This window comes from Littorina saxatilis, linkage group LG14, assembly GCF_037325665.1.
Source record: "Littorina saxatilis isolate snail1 linkage group LG14, US_GU_Lsax_2.0, whole genome shotgun sequence".
NCBI classification, from domain to species: domain Eukaryota; kingdom Metazoa; phylum Mollusca; class Gastropoda; order Littorinimorpha; family Littorinidae; genus Littorina; species Littorina saxatilis.
The window spans coordinates 34,265,676-34,287,319 of record NC_090258.1 but is presented as its reverse complement, the minus strand read 5'-3'; the positions used below and the strand labels follow the sequence as shown (position 1 = coordinate 34,287,319).

The 21,644-nt window shown below is 40.6% G+C and overlaps 2 protein-coding genes and 1 long non-coding RNA gene across 3 annotated transcripts in view; 1 reads left to right on the top strand and 2 right to left on the bottom strand.

Moving 5' to 3' along the window:
* LOC138946588 (atrial natriuretic peptide receptor 1-like) overlaps positions 1 to 10,384 on the bottom strand; it is a 157,132-nt gene extending 146,748 nt beyond the window's left edge. The window contains exons 1-2 of the mRNA XM_070318034.1: positions 9,937 to 10,384; positions 6,274 to 6,533 (exon numbers count right to left, since the gene is read on the bottom strand). Of these exons, the coding sequence (XP_070174135.1) occupies positions 6,274 to 6,533; positions 9,937 to 10,267 (591 nt within the window). The 5' untranslated portion in view covers positions 10,268 to 10,384. The remainder of the gene's footprint in view (positions 1 to 6,273; positions 6,534 to 9,936) is intronic.
* A 676-nt stretch (positions 10,385 to 11,060) lies between these two features.
* LOC138947625 (uncharacterized) overlaps positions 11,061 to 21,644 on the bottom strand; it is a 35,426-nt gene continuing 24,842 nt past the window's right edge. Inside the window, exons 14-16 of the mRNA XM_070319134.1 lie at positions 16,573 to 16,654; positions 12,124 to 12,277; positions 11,061 to 11,430 (exon numbers count right to left, since the gene is read on the bottom strand). Of these exons, the coding sequence (XP_070175235.1) occupies positions 11,122 to 11,430; positions 12,124 to 12,277; positions 16,573 to 16,654 (545 nt within the window). The 3' untranslated portion in view covers positions 11,061 to 11,121. The remainder of the gene's footprint in view (positions 11,431 to 12,123; positions 12,278 to 16,572; positions 16,655 to 21,644) is intronic.
* LOC138947624 (uncharacterized) lies at positions 18,560 to 20,114 on the top strand. Its single transcript, XR_011449735.1, has 2 exons — positions 18,560 to 19,389; positions 19,673 to 20,114. It is a non-coding gene; the product is annotated as an uncharacterized lncRNA (long non-coding RNA).

Here is a 21,644-nt window from a genome sequence, read left to right as displayed (position 1 = left end):
GCATCGTCAGTCCACCGCTCAATTTGGTTGAAAAATGAGAGCGTGACAGTGCCGCCTCAACTTTCACGAAAAGCCGGATGGTGTGTAGAGCGATTGAGACCAACTACTGGACCGATCTTTATGACATTTTTCATGAGATTTCCTGGGATTGATATCCCCGAAGGTTTTTTTCTTTTTTTTTGAGAAATGTCTTTGATGACGTCATATCCGGCTTTTTGTGAAAGTTGAGGCGGCACTATCACGTTCTCATTTTTCAACCAAATTGGTTGAAATTTTGGTCAAGTAATTTTCGACGAAGCCCGGACTTCGGTATTGCATTTCAGCTTGGTGGCTTAAAAATTAAGTAATGACTTTGGTCATTAAAAATCTGAAAATTGTATATAAAAAAAAAAGTTTTTATAAAACGATTCAAATTTACGTTCATCTTATTCTCCATCATTTTCTGATTCCAAAAACATATAAATATGTTATATTTGGATTAAAAACAAGCTCTAAAAATTAAAAATATAAAAATTATTATCAAAATTAAATCGTCGAAATCAATTTAAAAACACTTTCATCTTATTCCTTGTCGGTTCCTGATTCGTGAAAGCGAAATTACAACATTTAGTCAATCTGTCGAACCCACAGAATAAAACTGCACGCACTGCAGTGTTTTCAGTCACGAGAATAAAACAGCTTCGTCAATCCACGCGGCAAGGAAGTCGCTCAATTTTTGCGTGCAACACGAAGTAAACAGACATCCAAGAATAGCGACGGGTTCAAGTTTAGGTCGCTCCAGGAGAAAAATTCCCGCGGATGTTGGCCTTTAAAGGTCCTCTACATTTTCTCACAGAAATTGAAATTTTACATCTAAAATGCTGAGTCTAGTCACTAACACTTTCAAAAAAACACCCCCCTCCGATCAGAAAGGACGGAGACAGGGTAGCCGTTTGAAAATTCATTGTAGTATTTCAGCATAGTAGGATATCCTTATTTGGAACATAATGTAAAACGGAAGTTTTCAAAGTCCTCAACCACCCAGAATTCCTAGCGGTGAGCAGCCGCTTCCTTGACGAAAGTTCTCTGGTAAGTTCTTTGTATCAATTGTGACCCTCCACCACGAAATAAGTCGCATGTCACCTTTGCATGATTTTCATATTTTTACATTTACCTAAAGAGTTTGTTATGCTCTATCCAGTGGTGAAAACCGTTTTAGAAAAGAGCGAAAACTGTTTGAGTTATAAGCATGTGACTAAGGTGACCCTCACACTGCAGGGCCGGACCCAGAGGGGGGGGTTCCAGGGGTTCCGGAACCCCACCCCTGGAAAAAGCATGTACCTTGCTTTGAGTGTTTGTTTTTTTTACTAGTTTTAGCACCAAAACAATGCTGCTCTTAACCCTCAAAACAAGGCCCAGAATGCACCAGATTGCACAGATTTTAACCGTTTTTCAAAAATTTTCCGGGGGAGCATGCCCCCGGACCCCCCTAGTTCGCAAGCTTCGCCACTTCGCTGATTTGCCCCCCCAAAAAAGGAGGACCCCCCCCCCCCCCCCCCCCCCTTACAACTCATTTGGTCCGGCCCTGCACTGTTACCAGACACTCCCCGGACTTAAGCCAAGCGCAGAACCGTGCGACTCATTTCGTGGTGGAGGGTCACAATTATGCAATACATTCTTGTCGTATCAGACTTTTAAGTGGCTGCAAACAAGGCTTCATAATGCAACAAAACAGAACTTTTCAAGCAATGTGTTTGCTCTGTTCACGTACTGTGTTTGTCATTCGTAGATCATATTAAATCTTACTCTTAGCCGAATTGACGCATTTCAAGGAACCTCTCAAAAGTCAGTTTTACGCTTACAGCATTGCACATTACGGTACTTTATGTTTTATGGCGGTTTACAAAGTATGGCAATCCGTTTGTAAAGAAATTACGTTTTTTCCTGTTGATCTAAATAATGAATTATTTAACTAAATAATTCATTATATAGCTAAATAATTCATTATTTAACTAAATAATTCAATATTTTAACAAAAGTAAAAAGTGTGATTGTTGTAATTAAAGAAATCTTTTATTTACTAAACAATTCATTATTTAATAAAAAAATCCATTATTTACTATAGAATGCATTGTATACTATAGAATGCATTGTATAATATAGAATGCATTCTATAATATAGAATGCATTGTATAATATAGAATGCATTGTATACTATAGAATGCATTGTATACTATAGAATGCATTGTATACTATAGAATGCATTGTATACTATAGAATACATTCTATACTATAGAATGCATTCTATAGTATACAATGCATTCTATAGTATACAATGCATTCTATAACGCTACGAAACTCAACTCTCTGTGTCTCTGTCTCTCTATGTTTCTCTCTCTCTCTCTCTCTCTCTCTCTCTCTCTCTCTCTCTCTCTCTCTCTCTCTCTCTCTATTCAATTAAACTGTGTCAGTGTCTCTGTCTCTCTCTGTCTCTGTCTCTCTCTGTCTGTCTGTCTCTCTCCCTCTCTCTCTCTCTCCGTTTCTCTCTCTCTGTTTCTGTCTCTCTCTGTCTCTCTGTGTGGCTCTCTCTCTGTGTCTCTGTCTCTCTGTCTCTCTCTGTTTCTCTCTCTCTCTCCCTCTCTCTCTCTATCTCTCCCTCTCTCTCTCTCTCTCCGTTTCTCTCTCTCTGTTTCTGTCTCTCTCTGTCTCTCTGTGTGGCTCTCTCTGTCTCTCTGTGTCTCTGTCTCTCTCTGTTTCTCTCTCTCTGTTTCTCTCTCTCTCCCTCTCTCTCTCTCTCTCTCTCTCTCTCTCTCTCTCTCTCTCTCTCTCCGTTTCTCTCTCTCTCTGTTTCAGTCTCTCTCTGTGTGTGTGTCTCTCTCTCTGTCTCTCTGTGTCTCTGTCTCTCTCTGTTTCTCTCTCTCTCCCTCTCCCACTCTCTCTCTCTCCCTCTCTCTCTCTCTCTCTCTCTGTTTCTGTCTCTCTGTGTCTCTCTGTGTGTCTCTCTCTCTCTGTCTTTCTGTGTCTCTGTCTCTCTCTGTTTCTCTCTCTCCCTCTCTCTCTCTCTCTCTCTCTCTCTCTCTCTCTCTCTCTCTCTCTCTCTCTCTCTCTCTCTCTCTCTCTCTCTCTCTCTCTCTCTCTCTCTCTCTCTCTCTCTCTCTCTCTCTCTCTCTCATATTTGCCAAAAATCCCTCTTTTACTGACAGAGCCATGCGGAGCTGTCCTGTAGTAGTTTCGTTACGTTATAGAATGCATTCTATAGTATACAATGCATTCTGTAGTATATAATGCATTATATAGTAAATAATGGATTTTTTTTTATTAAATAATGAATTGTTTAGTAAATAAAAGATTTCTTTAATTACAACAATCACACTTTTTACTTTTGTGTAAATAATGAATTATTTAGTTAAATAATGAATTATTTAGCTATATTTTAAGTTATTGAGACATCCCAGTGCACTAAGGGATTTATAGAGCAAATCGAGAAAATTCATTATTGAACGAAGCGCATAGCGCTGAGTTCAATAATTATTTTCGAGATTTGCTCTATAAATCCCTTAGTGCACTGGGATTGTTTCAATAACGATATTGTCGGTACCGCCAGAGAAAAAAGAAGATACAACACGCACATTTTGCTACGCGCATTTGAATAGGCATAACTGTGTGGTCAGGTCGTATAGATCTACTTTTGTGTGGGCTGTCTCGTGTGTTGTGCTTTCATCACACGCAAACTCTTGTTTTAATTTCTGTTGGTAAATTCCAGTGTAGCGTTAAGCTAAACAGTGATGATCTTTCTCTCATTTGAACTCGGAGAAAGGACTGTGCTTTCAGTTATTTGCGGTTCGAAACCTTCATCGAGCTTCGACAGATTGACTGTGCAGAGTTGTGCCCCTTGCCAAGGTCGACGGAAAGCCCATTTTCAAAATAAACGTGGCATGTTTTTCGTGTGGTATCTTCCCTCATCGGGGAGTCTGGTACTAAATATGAACGGTAAGAATGCTCTGAACCCTACACGTATTATATCCCCATCGTTTTATCGTTCACATTTGCCTAACATGTTAATTTGCTGAGCGGGATTTATGTCGTCTGCTAGGCTATTGCACTGAGTCTCATTTCAAAAACAAAAATTGCTCGTCCCGTTGCACTGAGTCTGCATTCATAAAGCAGGCTGGTAATAAGTCTTATATGTGGTAAGAACGTTCTAAACCCTACACGTTTTCGATTCCGATTGTTCTTGCCTTAAAATAAACGGAAAGCATTCATTTACTGAACAGATGCAGTCGTATTTCAGTGTAGTCTGCTACGTGCTGATCTAGCTGCGACGTTATCGGAATAACACTTGTGTTTTCTGTTAGCTGCTGGGAATTGTATACTAACTCATCATTTGGTAATGTGGATAATAAGGTACATGCCACCAACATGGCATAATTATGAGAGGAATCTTCGCAAGTCGAAACTGAAAAATTAGACACAGCGGGTTCTATTTTTAGATCAGTGCAACTGTGGGCGACACAGGCGCATGCAATCTGTCATAAAAAAACCACTTCTGCTTTAATTGAAAAGCAGGACATTTATGGTCATAATCATTGGTATTGTGGAGAATATAAGCTACATGTCATTAATTAATTCTGAGGATGAGAGTACAGTCTCGCTTTGGCAAAGGGTGTAAGAATACGCTCTGTGGAAAAGTTAGCGCACTCCAGGAGTGCGCTAACAGATTTAAGCGCATCGCCATTAGCCAATCAACTGGTTCACATCAGTCATGTGACACCAGTACTTACTGACAAAATGAATTATTTAGTTAAATAATTAATTATTTAGATCAACAGGAAAAAACGTAATTTCTTTACAAACGGATTGCCATAACAAAGAGGCTCTGCTTAATGATTCGGTTCAGGAATTAAGGAGTCATCATACATATAAAGCAAAAGCATAGGTCTAACACTAACTGAATGTTTCGAGAGGCACAGTTCCGACACAGTGACACACGTACACTGACAATGAAATCTAAAACGCTTGCAATCGATCTAAATTTGTATTTCTGCACACACAAAACATTTCGACTACAAAATAAGGATCGGAATCAAAAACAATTGTATTTTCCAACAAGAGTCCTTGATTTGTGGTGCTTTCATTTTTAATGAGTTTACGTAGACTACTACCCGCAACATCGATGTCAGAATCGCCATTGATTTTCCTGCAAGACTAACAACTACAGATCTAACTGAATCAGTTGAATCAGAGATCTAGATTCTCCGGCCGAATCTTAGAATGCAGCTGGTTTTTGGCTCACGTAAGTGTAGCCTATGCGATGCTAAACTTTGTCTGTCTGTGCGTGTGTAGGCTATGTGTGTGTGTGTGTGTGTGTGTGTGTGTGTGTGTGTGTGTGTGTGTGTGTGTGTGTGTGTGTGTGTATGTGTGTGTGTGTGTGTGTGTGAGAGAGAGAGAGAGAATTGAATTGAATTGAACTTTATTTAACAAGGATTAAGATTTAAGGCTACGCCTTTTCTTACAATCTGTCCTTGGGACGCATAGACACACAATTATATAATTAAAAAATTAAAAATTAAAAAGTTAAAAAGTTAACCAACAAAAGAGAAAGAGAGAGAGAGAGAGAGAGAGAGAGTCAGAGAGAGTCAGAGAGAGTCAGAGAGAGTCAGAGAGAGAGAGGCGATTTTCCTTCGCGGGGGGTATGCCGTGCCTTGGCAATGCACTTCTACTTAATTGTTATTGTTGTTCTTGTTGCTGCTTCTGCTGCTGCTGTTGTTAGTGTATGTGACTCTGTGTGTGTGTGTGTGTGTGTGTGTGTGTGTGTGTGTGTGTGTGTGTGTGTGTGTGTGTGTGTGTGTGTGTGTGTGTTGCACGAATAACAAAAGCAACAATATTATGTTGCAAGGAAACTGAAGAACACATGAAATCAGACTCGGAGATGATGTTGTAAATGTGTTGGATTCTTGCTGTGTGTTTGACATTCAGTAATTCCCATTCTTTTTTTCAGGGTTGGGTAAAAGTAATGTTGATAGTCCCATCTGGGTGGTAATGTTTTGTTTTTTCTTCTTTTTTTCAAGCGTTACTCTCTCTGATTTACGTCATTGTGGCACAAACACACTAGCATTCACACTTCTTCGCAAACCCACGCTGATTTCAACCAGGAGTAAGAGATGGCGGCACTGCTGTCGAGGACGATGACCACCTAAGCCCACCCTCTCCACCTCCCCCTCTCCATCCGCACCTCCCCCCTTCCACCATCCAACCCACCCCCACCTCAACACAACACCTCCTCTCCAAACTCACTTTGATTTCATCCATCAGTTCCATCCAGGGGTACGACAGTGCATTATTGAGGACGATGCACACTTTGTCCCATTCGAAGTGGTCAAGCACCGCGCCTATGAAGCGTCCAGTCTCCAGGAAAGTGGTGACGGTGCGGACAAAGTAGGGGTGCCTCTGGCGGTCAGACAGCAGGTTACTCTGGCAGGCGTAGCTTACCATCGTCATGTTCCACTCTCTGGACAGTTTGCTGGCTGAGAAGCAGTTGAACTCGCAGGCAGGGCCTGTATGTTGGTTCAAACAATATTTTACTCATGTTTTACATGTTCACGAGATTTACACTGTCATAAAGTGAAAACAACAACAAGCCTATGGCTTATGGTGGTGTCTTCAAAACAAACTTGCAATCAGAAATTATACGAACATGTATGTTGATGAAATTCCGATTATATTCTTCTTCTTCTTCTGCGTTCATGGGCTGAAACTCCCAACTACACTCGTGTTGTTTCACGAGTTGGATTGTTACGTGTATGATCATTTTTATCCCGCCATTTAGGCAGCCATACGCCGCTTTCGGGGGATGCATGCCTGGTATTTTCGTGTTTCTATAACCCACCGAACTCTGACATGGATTACAGGATTTTGTTCTCGTTTGTTTGCGGGCGTAGGTGCGTTTGTGTGTGTGCGTGTACACACGAAGGGGGATAAGTCACTAGCAGGTGTGCACATAAGTTGACCTGTGAGATCGGACACATCTCCACCCTTAACCCACCAGGCGCAGCCGGGATTCGAACCCACGACCTTCCGCTAGGCCACTGCGCATGTCAACAACTCAGATTTAACATCCTCGGTGGCAGAAGTGGCCAGTAGACTATAATTATTAGTAAATAACTGGGGAAAATGTCGGGTGTGTGTGCGTTGTGAAAGAGTGAATACTCTTGCTTTAGTTGAGGCAGTCTTTCAAACTTGACTTAGAGGCCAGCCACTAGCGAGGCGGAGTATCTCTGAAACACGTGTACAAGGAGCCCGTGTGGAAAGTTTACCTCAATAAAAACACAAATAGTTACTCTTCCACAACCGATACAAACCAGAGAGAGAGAGAGAGAGAGAGAGAGAGAGAGAGAGAGAGAGAGAGAGAGAATTGAATTGAACTTTATTTAACAAGGATTAAGATTTAGGCTACGCCTTTTCTTACAATCTGTCCTTGGGACGCATAGACACACAATTATATAATTAAAATATTAAAAATTAAAAAGTTAAAAAGTTAACAAAAAAAACAAGTCGCGTAAGGCGAAAATACAATATTTAGTCAAGTAGCTGTCGAACTCACAGAATGAAACTGAACGCAATGCCATTTTACTCGTAGCATCGTCAGGCCACCGCTCATGGCAAAGGCAGTGAAATTGACAAGAAGAGCGGGGTAGTAGTTGCGCTAAGAAGGATAGCACGCTTTTCTGTACCTCTCTTTGTTTTAACTTTCTGAGCGTGTTTTTAATCCAAACATATCATATCTATATGTTTTTGGAATCAGGAACCGACAAGGAATAAGATGAAAGTGTTTTTAAATTGATTTGGACAATTTAATTTTGATAATAATTTTTATATATTTAATTTTCAGAGCTTGTTTTTAATCCGAATATAACATATTTATATGTTTTTGGAATCAGCAAATGATGGAGAATAAGATAAACGTAAATTTGGATCGTTTTATAAATTTTTATTTTTTTTTACAATTTTCCGATTTTTAATGACCAAAGTCATTAATTAATTTTTAAGCCACCACGCTGAAATGCAATACCGAAGTCCGGGCTTCGTCGAAGATTACGTGACCAAAATTTGAACCAATTTGGTTGAAAAATGAGGGCGTGACAGTGCCGCCTCAACTTTCACGAAAAGCCGGATATGACGTCATCAAAGACATTTATCAAAAAAATGAAAAAAACGTTCGGGGATATCAATCCCAGGAACTCTCATGTCAAATTTCATAAAGATCGGTCCAGTAGTTTGGTCTGAATCGCTCTACACACACACAGAGACAGACAGACACACACACACACACACACACACACACATACACCATGACCCTCGTCTCGATTCCCCCTCTACGTTAAAATATTTAGTCAAAACTTGACTAAATATAAAAAGGAGGTCGGAAAACTTCAGCACGTGATAATAAAGATGACGATGATGATGATGATGACGATGATGATGATGATAATGATGCTGATGATGATGATGAGGCATGAAGAGCATACATATGTGGTTATTCATAAAATCAAATGCATACTAATTACTATGCAGGTAATTATAAATACAAGCTGGTAGCAATTGAACATGTAGCAATAGTACAACTAAAATATGTTCAGAATAAAATTATACAATGCACAGCATATCTTTGACGTAATACTAAGTGTGGTAAATCAAAAGGCGTTAAATTACTCAGACATTAAGTGGTTTTTAACACATTTTTAAAAACTTGTTAATGACTTTAAGTGCTTAAACAAGTTAAAAGATGATGGAAGTGAATTCCAAACTGAAGTACCCGAAAAAGCAAGACTGGTCTTGAGAGAGAGAGAGAGAGAGAGAGAGAGAGAGAGAGAGAGAGAGAGAGAGAGAGAGAGAGAGAGAGAGAGAGAGAGAGAGAGAGAGAGAGAGAGAGATGATGATGATGATGATGATGATGGAACTTTATTTTTCAAGGATAGAGGTTTAAGGCGACGCCTTTTCTTACAACCGGTCCTTACACGAGAGAGAGAAAGAGAGAGAGAGAGAGAGAGAGAGAGAGAGAGAGAGAGAGAGAGAGAGACGCAGACGCAGATAATTTATTCAATAGGCCATAGCCCCTTATGAAGGATCGGAGTGTGAACAAATGATTAACGTTGCAAATAATTTAACTCATCAGGTGCAAAAAAGGTACAACATAACAATCGCACAACACTACGGATTAAAACATACATTACACGTTATTTAACTAAGAGGTTAAAACATCTCTTAATTTAAAGGCTTTATACAAATACAAGGATACATTTCTGACAACAGTTTCTTGAGGGGAAGCCAGGAGCAAGCTGAGTCTAAAAGTGCTTGGGTTTTTATAATATTTAAATGGGATAAATTTTTCTCTTAATCTGTTTGCAGGTTTTGAGAGCAAAGCGGAAACTGCATGGGAGTCAGATTTCCATTGGAGAGGACTTTTCTCGTCGGGTCAGAGAGATAAGGCGTAATCTTGTGCCTCGTCTGAAGCAAGCCAGAGATGAGCAGAAGAAAGCTACTCTTACTTTTGACCACCTGTATATCGAAGGGAAGAAGTTCACATTTGACTTACAAAAGAACACGGTGATTGAAATGAGATAAGAATTCGGCCGCTCCAATGTTGGGGAGAGACCCAAATCAGTTATTTCTAGTGACAGTATTGTGTCCGAGAAGGAAATTTTGAGAGTGGACACAAAAAAAAAAAGAGAGAGAGAGAGAGAGAGAGAGAGAGAGACAGACAGACAGACAGACAGAGACAGACAGAGACAGACAGACAGAGACAGGCAGACGCAGAGACGCAAAGAGATAGAAATAGAGAGAGACAGAAAAAGAGAGTCAGACAGACAGACCGAGACACAGACAGACAGACACAGACAGACAGACAAAGACGGAGACAAAGACAGAGACAGAGCTGTATCTGACCACTATACAACTCACCAATAAAGGCTCTGGCATTACTCTTTCGAGCTTTGGCCATTTCGACTATGCAGACGCCAGGGTGACACTTGGTATCGTGCAAACTGTACGTGAGTCTATACCCTGGTATCGCGCACCTCTCGTTCAGTTTCGCAATAGTGTAGTTCGCAGCTTTCTCCATGTAGTGCTTTTCCACCGGTTTCACAGAGTTTCTGCTCCAGGGACCGAGCAGTGCGATTTTGAACTCTTTCGTCGCGTTCATACAATTGCACTGTACTGAATTTGCCAGCGTCATTAAAAGTAGCACAGAAATCCAGAGGCTGCTCGCCCATCCTCGGTGATGCTCGTACATCGTGTGTGCCTGTACGGTCGACTGTGAGTGACACGTAGAACGTTGGAAACTTTATAGTTTGCAAGTCTAACTCGATTCAGGTTGAAGGTTTCACCACAAAATAAGAATACACGTCACACGATGACGACAAACTTTTTAGAGTTGACGTCACATCATTGCGACTCGATTCTTTCTCTCCCCCCCCCCCCCCCCCACCCCCCCTCTCTCTCTCTCTGTTATGTGTGTGTGTGTGTGTGTGTGTGTGTGTGTGTATGTGTGTGTGTAAGTGCGTGTGTAAGTGCATGCATGCGTGTATGCTTGTGTGTGTGTGTGTTTGTGTGTGTACGTGTGTGTGTGTAAGTGTGTGTGTTTGTGTGTATGTGTGTGTGTGTGTATGTGTGTGTGTGTGTGTGTGTGTGAGTGTGTGTGTGTGTGTGTGTGTGTGTGTGTTCGTTTTTCTTTTGCGTGAATGTAAGGGATTATGTGACACAAAGATGTTTCTTGCAGCTGGTGGAATGCTTTTAAACTGTCTGAGTCGTATCCTCACATACAAAGGGTAAATCACACACACATACACACACACACAAACACACACACACACGCACACGCACGCACACACACACACACACACACACAAACAAACACACACACACACACATACACACAAACACACACACACAAACACACATACACACACACAAACACATACACACACACACACACACACACCCAGACACACACACATACACACACACAACCAGACGCACACACACACGCACACACCCACACACACACACACACACATACAAATGAACCAACATGCTTTTTTATTCATGAAATTTCAATGGAGCTCGTGAAAAATACAATAATACATGTTACAAATATGTGTACAAGCGCACAACCACGGTCACATAATTATATTCCCCGCCTGACGTACAACACACACACACACACACACACACACACACACACACACACACACACACACACACACACACACACACACACACACACACACACACACACACACACACACAAACACGCGTGAGACAAAATGCAACTGACAACACCCTGGTCCCATCATAACAATATGCAATCAGTCGAGTTTCTACATATTCATTCATTTCTGTGTGTCTCCGGGGTGAGTGCGCTGACCGCTTGTGGCGTTTCACACAATCTGGTAGCTGTCAAGACAGAGAGGAGGAAAGACAGAATAAATAAAACTATCCAAAGACACCGAACACTGAACATTAAAATACCGCTTCTTAAACAATTGAAGAATTGTCTTGATTCGCAAGTTTTCTACATAGAAAGGGTAACTGGTGAATGAAATTGTTACTGAGCGCTCTCCAAACTTTATTTTCTCAGACATGAGGGGGTGCATACAGGAACCGATCCTATCAGGGGCCCAGGCTGCCCCTAGGCCCTACATTTGCTATCAGACACGAGTGAAGGAATGAGTGTCATATCTTTAAATAAAAAGGATAAACGCGGACTGTGATAACGTACATGTCGGACGAAGGTATGCATGACGTCAGCTTCTAATACTAGAAGCAATGGTTGTTGTGGTCGTGAGGATGGTGGTGGTGATCATGCTGCTGCTGCTGATTATCTTGACGATGACGACGGCGATGATGATGCGACGACGGTGGTGATGATGACGACGGTGACAATGAAGACGATGATGAAGACGACGACGACGACGATGATGATGATGATGATGATGATGATGATGATGATGATGATGATGATGACGGTGATTGCGATGACGACGATTATGACGACAACGACCAATGCATCGATTATGATAATGATGACGAACTTATAATGACGTCACAATGGTGATGACAAAACACAGAGAAATGTACATTACTCACCCTTCCGCACGACGCGTCACCCCATGGACAGAGTGTCACTCTACATCGGAAATGGAGATCATAGGAAGCAGAAAACTTGTAGACGGTTAGATACAGTAGACGGCACCCGACCCCTCTGGAGTATAGCAAATAACCCATCGGTCGTTGTACACACCTGCAATGGACTGGCAATTACTTTCTGACCGGTTTTAAGAGAAACCGTGAAGGAAAGAGGCAAAGAAAAAGAAAAGAACAGCAAAGGTCGTTATCTAACTTAATAACGCCACCCCTCTTTCGGACACGAGAAGACATTTCTAAGAGAGCGAAGGCGAAGGCGAATTTTTATTGCATCAAACACAATGTGTATGTACAAGGGGGAGAAAATAATTTGCAGGTAAACAAAGTGGACTTGACCGTCCGGAAGCAAGGCAACTTAAAAATCAACACATAGAACAAGAAGTAAAAACAGAACAAAATACAGTAAGATGAAGACAAGGATTTTGGGTTGTACGATCACACCGGTCTATTTCACAATTGATTTTCTCTTTGTCTAAACGCGTAGAACAGATAATTTGACAATGCAATCAGTCGTAATTTGTTGTCAGTCTGTAAAATTCACAACGATGAGTTGGAGAACTGGTCATGGTCAAAAGAAGCACCAATGTACTTTTGACGAATTGCATTGTAAGCTGGGCATTTAAACAGAAAGTGGTTTTCATTTTCTTCCGTTGATTGACAAGAGATCAAATCAAATCAAATCAAATCAAATTTTATTTTTCGAGGGTTGTGGCGTAAGCAATACAACGAGCTTTTTTTCAACCAGCCCTCGCCCAGAGAGAGAGAGAGAGAGAGAGAGAGAGAGAGAGAGAGAGAGAGAGAGAGAGAGAGAGAGAGAGAGATGATGATGATGATGATGGAACTTTATTTTTCAAGGATAGAGGTTTAAGGCGACGCCTTTTCTTACAACCGGTCCTTACTTCTAATACAAATATCTAATAAATGATAAACAAGTAAAGCAACATGACAAATAAACAAAGTAAACGAACGAACCAGCAAACAATTGACAAGTAAGCAAACAAGCAAATAAACATAAACAATAAAATGGCAAAGTAAGCAACATACAAATCGAAAGCGAAACATGCAACATGTTAACACATGGAAAGTGATCGACGGTAAAATTCACACGATACCAACGTTTACACTAATGCTAATAATGATTATATGGTGTAAATGATAATGATGATGATGATGATGATGATGATGATGATGATGATGATGATGATGATGATGATGATGATGATGATGATGATGATGATGATGATGATGATGATGATGATGATGAAGTGATGATGGAAAATCGCAACATAAATTCCACATAATACATATAATAAAGAACATATTTGTGTAATTCATAAAGCTTTGCCAATTGTTGACAGCTACTTACACGTGTTAAGACTAGTATAGCCATCTAGGTAGACATAAAATGATTATGCAGAGCTTGTTTAAAACTCTTTAGTGAGGTTAATGATCTTATTCCAGACGGAATGGAGTTCCACACCATAGCGCCAGAGAAGGCTTGACTAGTTTTGAACAAATCAATCCTGGGTATTGGTGGTAGAAAATTGATAGACCCGTACCTTTCGGTGACTCTGTGAAATAGGTCCTGAATATAGATGGGCACTTCGCCATGATATACTTTATACATCATTACAGTCTTATTAAACTGTAACTGTTTAACTAGCGGCAGGTAGTTTAGATTCTTTAACTTCAAATCAGCTGATAATTGTGGACCATTTAACATGATTTTAGCTGCCCGACGATGTAGAGAGTTTAATTTTTTCATGTGAATATCAGAGACACCATCCCAAAGAGTTGATGCGTAATTAATATGGGATAAGATGTGGGCATGATAAAATAGTTTTAGTGTTGCGATATCGACATATTGCTTTAACTTTGATAGCAGAAACAAATTCTTGGATACTTTTTGACAAATATAATGTACATGAGATTGCCATTTTAATTCTTGATCGACTATCACACCCAAAACACGATGTTCCGTTACCTGCTGAACAGGTTGTGATTCCAGAGAAAGATTTAACTTAAGAGGTCGTGACTGGTGTTTTTGTCTTGTTGTAATAATCATGCTTTTTGTCTTTCCTGGGTGCACTATCATACAATTCTGGTTACACCAACTGTTGACTTCATTCAGACTAGACTGTAAGGAAATTTCAATTTCTTGAACAGTCCTACAGCTTGTGTGAAGCGTCGAATCATCTGCAAAAAATTCTGTTTTAACTTTGGAATTAGATATATGAAGGGGGAGGTCATTAATGAATACACAAAACAAGATAGGCCCTAAAACTGACCCCTGGGGGACTCCACTCTTTAAACATCCTTTGGGAGATGTTTTACCGTTTATAGAAACATACTGTGTTCTGTTGACAAGATATGATTTAAAGAATGAACACGTTGCGGGATTGTTCACGTACAATGCGAGTTTATGTAAAAGTAATGTGTGATCTACAAGATCAAAAGCTTTCTTAAAATCAAGAAATACAGCCCCTGAAATGTCCGAACGATTAATTGCCGATAGCCAGTTATCACATAGTGATGAAAGAGCTGTACTACAGGAATGTTTCGGACGAAACCCAGATTGAAAGTTGTGAAATAATTTGTACCTTTCCATGTAGTTCAGAAGATTCTTCTGGATGTGCTTCTCTAAAGGCTTTGATAAAATAGGAAGCAATGAAATTGGCCTGAAGTTATTAGGGTCAGACACATCTTTATTTTTAGGAAGTGGAACGACCTTTGCCGTTTTAAATGCATCAGGAAAAATATTTTGTTCAATGCAAAGATTATACACATACGTTAGGGATTCCACTATGTACGGTAGGGCTAATTTAAGCAACGACGGGGGGATTTTGTCAGGCCCCATGGATTTATTATTCTGAGAGAGAGAGAGAGAGAGAGAGAGAGAGAGAGAGAGAGAGAGAGAGAGAGAGAGAATTGAATTGAACTTTATTTTCCAAGGATTAAAATTTAAGGCTACGCCCTTTCTTACAATCTGTCCTTGGGACGCACATACACACATTGATAAAATAACAAAATTTAGAAAATTAAAAAGTTAACAAGAGAGAGAGAGAGAGAGAGAGAGAGAGAGAGAGAGAGAGAGAGAGAGAATTGAATTGAATTGAATTGAATTGAACTTTATTCAACAAGGATTAAGATTTAAGGCTACGCCTTTTCTTACAATCTGTCCTTGGGACGCATAGACACACAATTATATAATTAAAAAATTAAAAGTTAAAAAGTTAAAAAGTTAACCAACAAAAGGAGGTCAGAAAACTTCAGCACGTGATAATAAAGATGACGATGATGATGATGATGACGATGATGATGATGATGATGATGATGATGATGATGATGATGATGATGATGATGATGATGATGATGATGATGATGATGATGATGATGATGAGGCATGAAGAGCATACATATGTGGTTATTCATAAAATCAAATGCATACTATGCAGGTAATTATAAATACAAGCTGGTAGCAATCGAACATGTAGCAATAGTACAACAAAAATATGTTCAGAATATACAATGCACAGCATATCTTTGACGTAACACTAAGTGTGGTAAATCAAAAGGCGTTAAACTACTCTGACATTAAGTGGTTTTTAAAACCTTTTTGATGACTTTAAGTGCTTAAAGGATGATGGAAGTGCGAGAGAGAGAGAGAGAGAGAGACAGAGAGACAGAGAGAGAGAGAGAGAGAAAGAGAGAGATAGTTAGAGGGAGAGAGAGAAAGAGAGAGAGAGAGAGAGAGAGAGTGACAGAGATACAGAGAGAGAGAGAGAGAGAGTGATAGAGGCTCTGAGAGACAGAGACAGAGAGAGAAAGAGAGAGAGAGAGTGACAGAGACAGAGACAGAGAGAGAGAGTGACAGAGACAGAGAGAGAGTGACAGAGACAGAGAGAGAGAGAGTGACAGAGACAGAGAGAGAGACAGAGAGAGAGAGAGACAGAGACAGAGAGAGACAGAGAGAGAGTGACAGAGAGAGAGAGAGAGAGAGTGACAGAGACAGGTAAACAGAGAAACAGAGATAAAGAGGCAGACACACAGACAGGGACAAAAAAGGGGGAGGGGGGGGTGCAGAGCGAGCGAGAGAATACACATTGTCTTCCAACATTGATGATGTTCTCGAGAGAATACACATTGTCCACCAACATTGATGATGTTCTCGATATTTTTACACTTGGTGTGAGCACTGTACAGTCAACAACAAAATACTGAAAAACTATCAAAGAACAAGAAATTTGCCCGTTTCAAAATCCCCGCACAAAAAAAAATCAATGTAAAAAAAAAAAGAAAAAAGTGTTTACCCAAAATAATGGTAGTCACAAAAATGAGGAACAAAAAACACCCATATCAGTTAACTATTGCAAGGAGGACGATTTTACTCACGCGTTTGCGACAACGGCAACAGACTGTTTTGACCAGTTGTCTGTGACTGTGCAATAGTCCACCCGCAGGTCTGTCATATGCACTGAAACACAACCATCTCCTGTTTCAATATGATAATGCAGATTTCGTGTTCAGATTCATTGCTTTGTTGTCCTTTCGCTGGGAAATTCGGGTCGTTTCGTCGTAGCAAGAATCGCGCTACTAAGGTGTGTCTGCGTGTACACTAATATAGAAAGAACGAAAGAAAGAAAGAAAGAAAGAAAAAAAAAGAAAGACAGAAAGAAAGAAAGAACAAAAGAAAGGAAGACAGAAAGACAGTAAGACCGAATAAGGAAAGAATGAAAGAAAAGAAAAAAGAAAGAAAGGAAGACAGACAGACACTAAGAAAGAAAAAAAGAAAGAAATGAAAAAAAACCCAAAGAAAGAAAAAAAGACAGACAGACATACCGACAGACAGACCGAGAGAGAACCAATCGACCAACCAACGAACAAAGAACTAACATCATATAATTCAGCGTTTACACTTCCGCAACAAGGTCGACTAAAGGCAACACCATCCTCACTGACACACACACACGCACACACACGCGCGCACACACACACACATATATATATACATATATATATATATATATATATATATATATATATATATATATATATATACTAGAGGAATACCCGGCTTCGCCGGGGTGAATCGCGAGACAGAGACAGTGTTACGAAGCGGTTTACTCGTATTTTTGGTAATGTGTATTGTTGTAAATAGAATAGACTATAGCGATGGTCAGACATTGGAAAGGGCTATAGGCTGCATACCGTCACGTTGACCGCAGTTGAACCTTTGTGTAACTGACAAGGTTTTTCACGTGCAAGTAATGCAGACGACAGCTCACTGGCAATGTCATAGCAAGAACGACTTTGTAAAATCAGTCGCCGTCAAGGAGCCAAGCTCGACTCATGTTTTTCGTAACACGTTAGCAGACGGGCTCCTGTTTTAGGTATCTGACTGAAGAAGGATGAAGACTGACGAACTTTCCCTATCAGTCTACGTGATATCTTCCATTTTCATATTCATGCCAGGCCGGCGACTGAACCAAATGTTGGCTTTACACTCTTTTGAGGTATGTTTGAAACCGGTTATATTTTCATGTCATGTTGTCGTATGTGAAGAGTGACTGTTTCTGTGTTTAACGTTATTGTGTAGGCCTAAGCTATTGTGCTACACTGCTTAAACATGTGAGGGTTTTACGTAACGTTTTCTTGGCTTTAGAAAACAGGAATTAACGTGTAAATAATTATATTGGCTCATGCAGCTTAATATGTTGGACTGGACGAGTGAGTATTTTTATTGTGCGAGTGAAAGAAACTAAAGACAAGTTGACTTATGGACTATAAACTTTACAGTGTTCCAACTGGAGGGTTTTCATCGACGGAGGCTGAACTGAACCAGTCAACTGCGGCTTGGTGTACATGACCATGGCATGGAGAGCTGGCAGGGTTCTACAGTTAGCCGCCGAGACGAACTGGAAGGATCAAGGACTACGTCAAGCAATGGTTGCGGTGTCGTGAGGACTGGTGCATCCTTGTCAGTCGTCTGAAGGACTTACAGCCATACCAACATCTTGAAAGCCGAAAGATGGCAGTAGGGTAACGTACAGTAGAATACCTATTCGTCTTACCTGTTAAGCTGCTTTGTTTGAGCCAAAAGGTGTCTGCGTCTTGGACTGTAGAGTTTCTTGCGGTGTTGTCGGCCTAGGGTACTGGTCGAAGCCCGGAAATGATTTTGTGATGTAAAAAGCTTTGTAAACAATAATAATTAGTCTTGCAGTGTCAAGATCCATTTAACACCAGGTTTTTGCGTGTGTGAGTGAGTGTGCGCTTGTGCCTTGTAAACTACGGTAGCGGACAACTATTCAGATTACATTCAAGTCTGTAAACAAATACTAAACTTATAGAGTGGTGTAGAGACATTTATGATTGTCTAAAAACCGGGCTATACCACTCCATAACATCTGGCGCCCAATAAAGGACCATACCATCTGGCGCAATAAGGGCTATACCACTCCATAACAAATGACGCCCAATAGTGTTTGTTTGTTTGACCCTTTAGCAGTATTGTTTTCTATCTCAAGGCACGTGCGCTTACACGGGTGTGAATGATTGTTTTGTTTGTCCTGTTTGTCCAGTAACATTTTCAGATTTGATTTGATTTTTGATTTGATGTGTTGACTGGCATATTCTTGCAAGGCCAAGGTCTTACTCGAGTTTCATTCATGATATTTTTTTTACACAGCTTCTGAACATGACCCCAGTGTATAATTCTTTTGACTTTTTGGATAATCTCTGATCGAGATTCAGAAAATTTCATCGTTTTTTCAACAATTCATTTTCTTTTGAGGAAAGGGGGTGATGTTACGAAGCGGTTTACTCGTATTTTTGGTAATGTGTATTGTTGTAAATAGAATAGACTATAGCGATGGTCAGACATTGGAAAGGGCTATAGGCTGCATACCGTCACGTTGACCGCAGTTGAACCTTTGTGTAACTGACAAGGTTTTTCACGTGCAAGTAATGCAGACGACAGCTCACTGGCAATGTCATAGCAAGAACGACTTTGTAAAATCAGTCGCCGTCAAGGAGCCAAGCTCGACTCATGTTTTTCGTAACACGTTAGCAGACGGGCTCCTGTTTTAGGTATCTGACTGAAGAAGGATGAAGACTGACGAACTTTCCCTATCAGTCTACGTGATATCTTCCATTTTCATATTCATGCCAGGCCGGCGACTGTACTAAATGTTGGCTTTACACTCTTTTGAGGTATGTTTGAAACCGGTTATATTTTCATGTCATGTTGTCGTATGTGAAGAGTGACTGTTTCTGTGTTTAACGTTATTGTGTAGGCCTAAGCTATTGTGCTACACTGCTTAAACATGTGAGGGTTTTACGTAACGTTTTCTTGGCTTTAGAAAACAGGAATTAACGTGTAAATAATTATATTGGCTCATGCAGCTTAATATGTTGGACTGGACGAGTGAGTATTTTTATTGTGCGAGTGAAAGAAACTAAAGACAAGTTGACTTATGGACTATAAACTTTACAGTGTTCCAACTGGAGGGTTTTCATCGACGGAGGCTGAACTGAACCAGTCAACTGCGGCTTGGTGTACATGACCATGGCATGGAGAGCTGGCAGGGTTCTACAGTTAGCCGCCGAGACGAACTGGAAGGATCAAGGACTACGTCAAGCAATGGTTGCGGTGTCGTGAGGACTGGTGCATCCTTGTCAGTCGTCTGAAGGACTTACAGCCATACCAACATCTTGAAAGCCGAAAGATGGCAGTAGGGTAACGTACAGTAGAATACCTATTCGTCTTACCTGTTAAGCTGCTTTGTTTGAGCCAAAAGGTGTCTGCGTCTTGGACTGTAGAGTTTCTTGCGGTGTTGTCGGCCTAGGGTACTGGTCGAAGCCCGGAAATGATTTTGTGATGTAAAAAGCTTTGTAAACAATAATAATTAGTCTTGGCAGTGTCAAGATCCATTTAACACCAGGTTTTTGCGTGTGTGAGTGAGTGTGCGCTTGTGCCTTGTAAACTACGGTAGCGGACAACTATTCAGATTACATTCAAGTCTGTAAACAAATACTAAACTTATAGAGTGGTGTAGAGACATTTATGATTGTCTAAAAACCGGGCTATACCACTCCATAACAGACAGACAGCGTGGCGGTTCATCACAATCACCTTTGAAGGCGAAGTCCTGTCAAACGGGATTGAGAATTTTAGAGCTTATTTCTTAGCCCTATATTATCTGTTGTGGCTTCTCAAATGCCAGAACATACAGACAGACAAAAGCCGCTAGACCCCATCACAAACATAACTCTATAATCCACAGGTGTTGCCCACACACACACACAAACACACACACACACACACAGAAGCCGTATATATATATATATATATATATATGTATATCTATATCTATAAATATATAGAGATAGGTGACAGTGTATTTTTCGCGTGGCTATAAATTGATTCGACCTTTTCACTTTGACAGTAAGAACAACTTACGGGTGCAAGGGAAGCGTTCTGGACAGCGCAGTGACATTCTAAAAATAGTAACGTACAAACGGGAATATGGATTGAAGCCACACGAAGGAAGGGAGATAAACGCAAAACACTGGAGGAGATAAGGAAGAGTTACACAATCACCTTTGAAGGCGAAGTCCTGTCAAACGGGATTGAGAATTTTAGAGCTTATTTCTTAGCCCTATATTATCTGTTGTGGCTTCTCAAATGCCAGAACATACAGACAAATCACTGGAGAAGATAAGGAAGAGTTACACAATCACCTTTGAAGGCGAAGTCCTGTCAAACGGGATTGAGAATTTTAGAGCTTATTTCTTAGCCCTATATTATCTGTTGTGGCTTCTCAAATGCCAGAACATACAGACAGACAAAAGCCGCTAGACCCCATCACAAACAGAACTCTACAATCCACAGGTTTTGCCCACACACACACACAGACACACACACACACAGAGAAGCCGTATATATATATGTATGTCACACGCTTTCCTTCGGGGGGCCCGGGTAGCTCAGGTGGTAGAGCACTGGACTTGTGATCGAGAGGTCGCTGGTTCGAATTCGGGCCGGGACGGACACGGGTCAACTTTATGTGCAGACCCAGAGACGGTATCCATCTCCCACCCCCGTGTCACCACAATGGCACGTTAAAGATCTTGGTCATTCTACCATAAGTGCAGATGGCTGATACCACCTAAACACGCAAACATCAAAAGCCGTGAGGGCGTAAAAACTCGAATCGTATAAACCAATTCATGTCCAATATAGGCAATTAAGACCTGACGGACAATAAGCCCCTTAAAATTTACTTGCTTTCCTTCTTTGCCACTACTAAAGCAAACGTGTGCAAGATTGTATGTTACACGCTTTGGAGCATGTGCAAGAACGGATTCAAACTCGAAATCGTCCCCCCAAAAACCCCAAAATGCACACACGACTTTTATTTCTCCTGCTGTTATCGTTTCTTCTCTTTACAAATTCTTCAACGCTC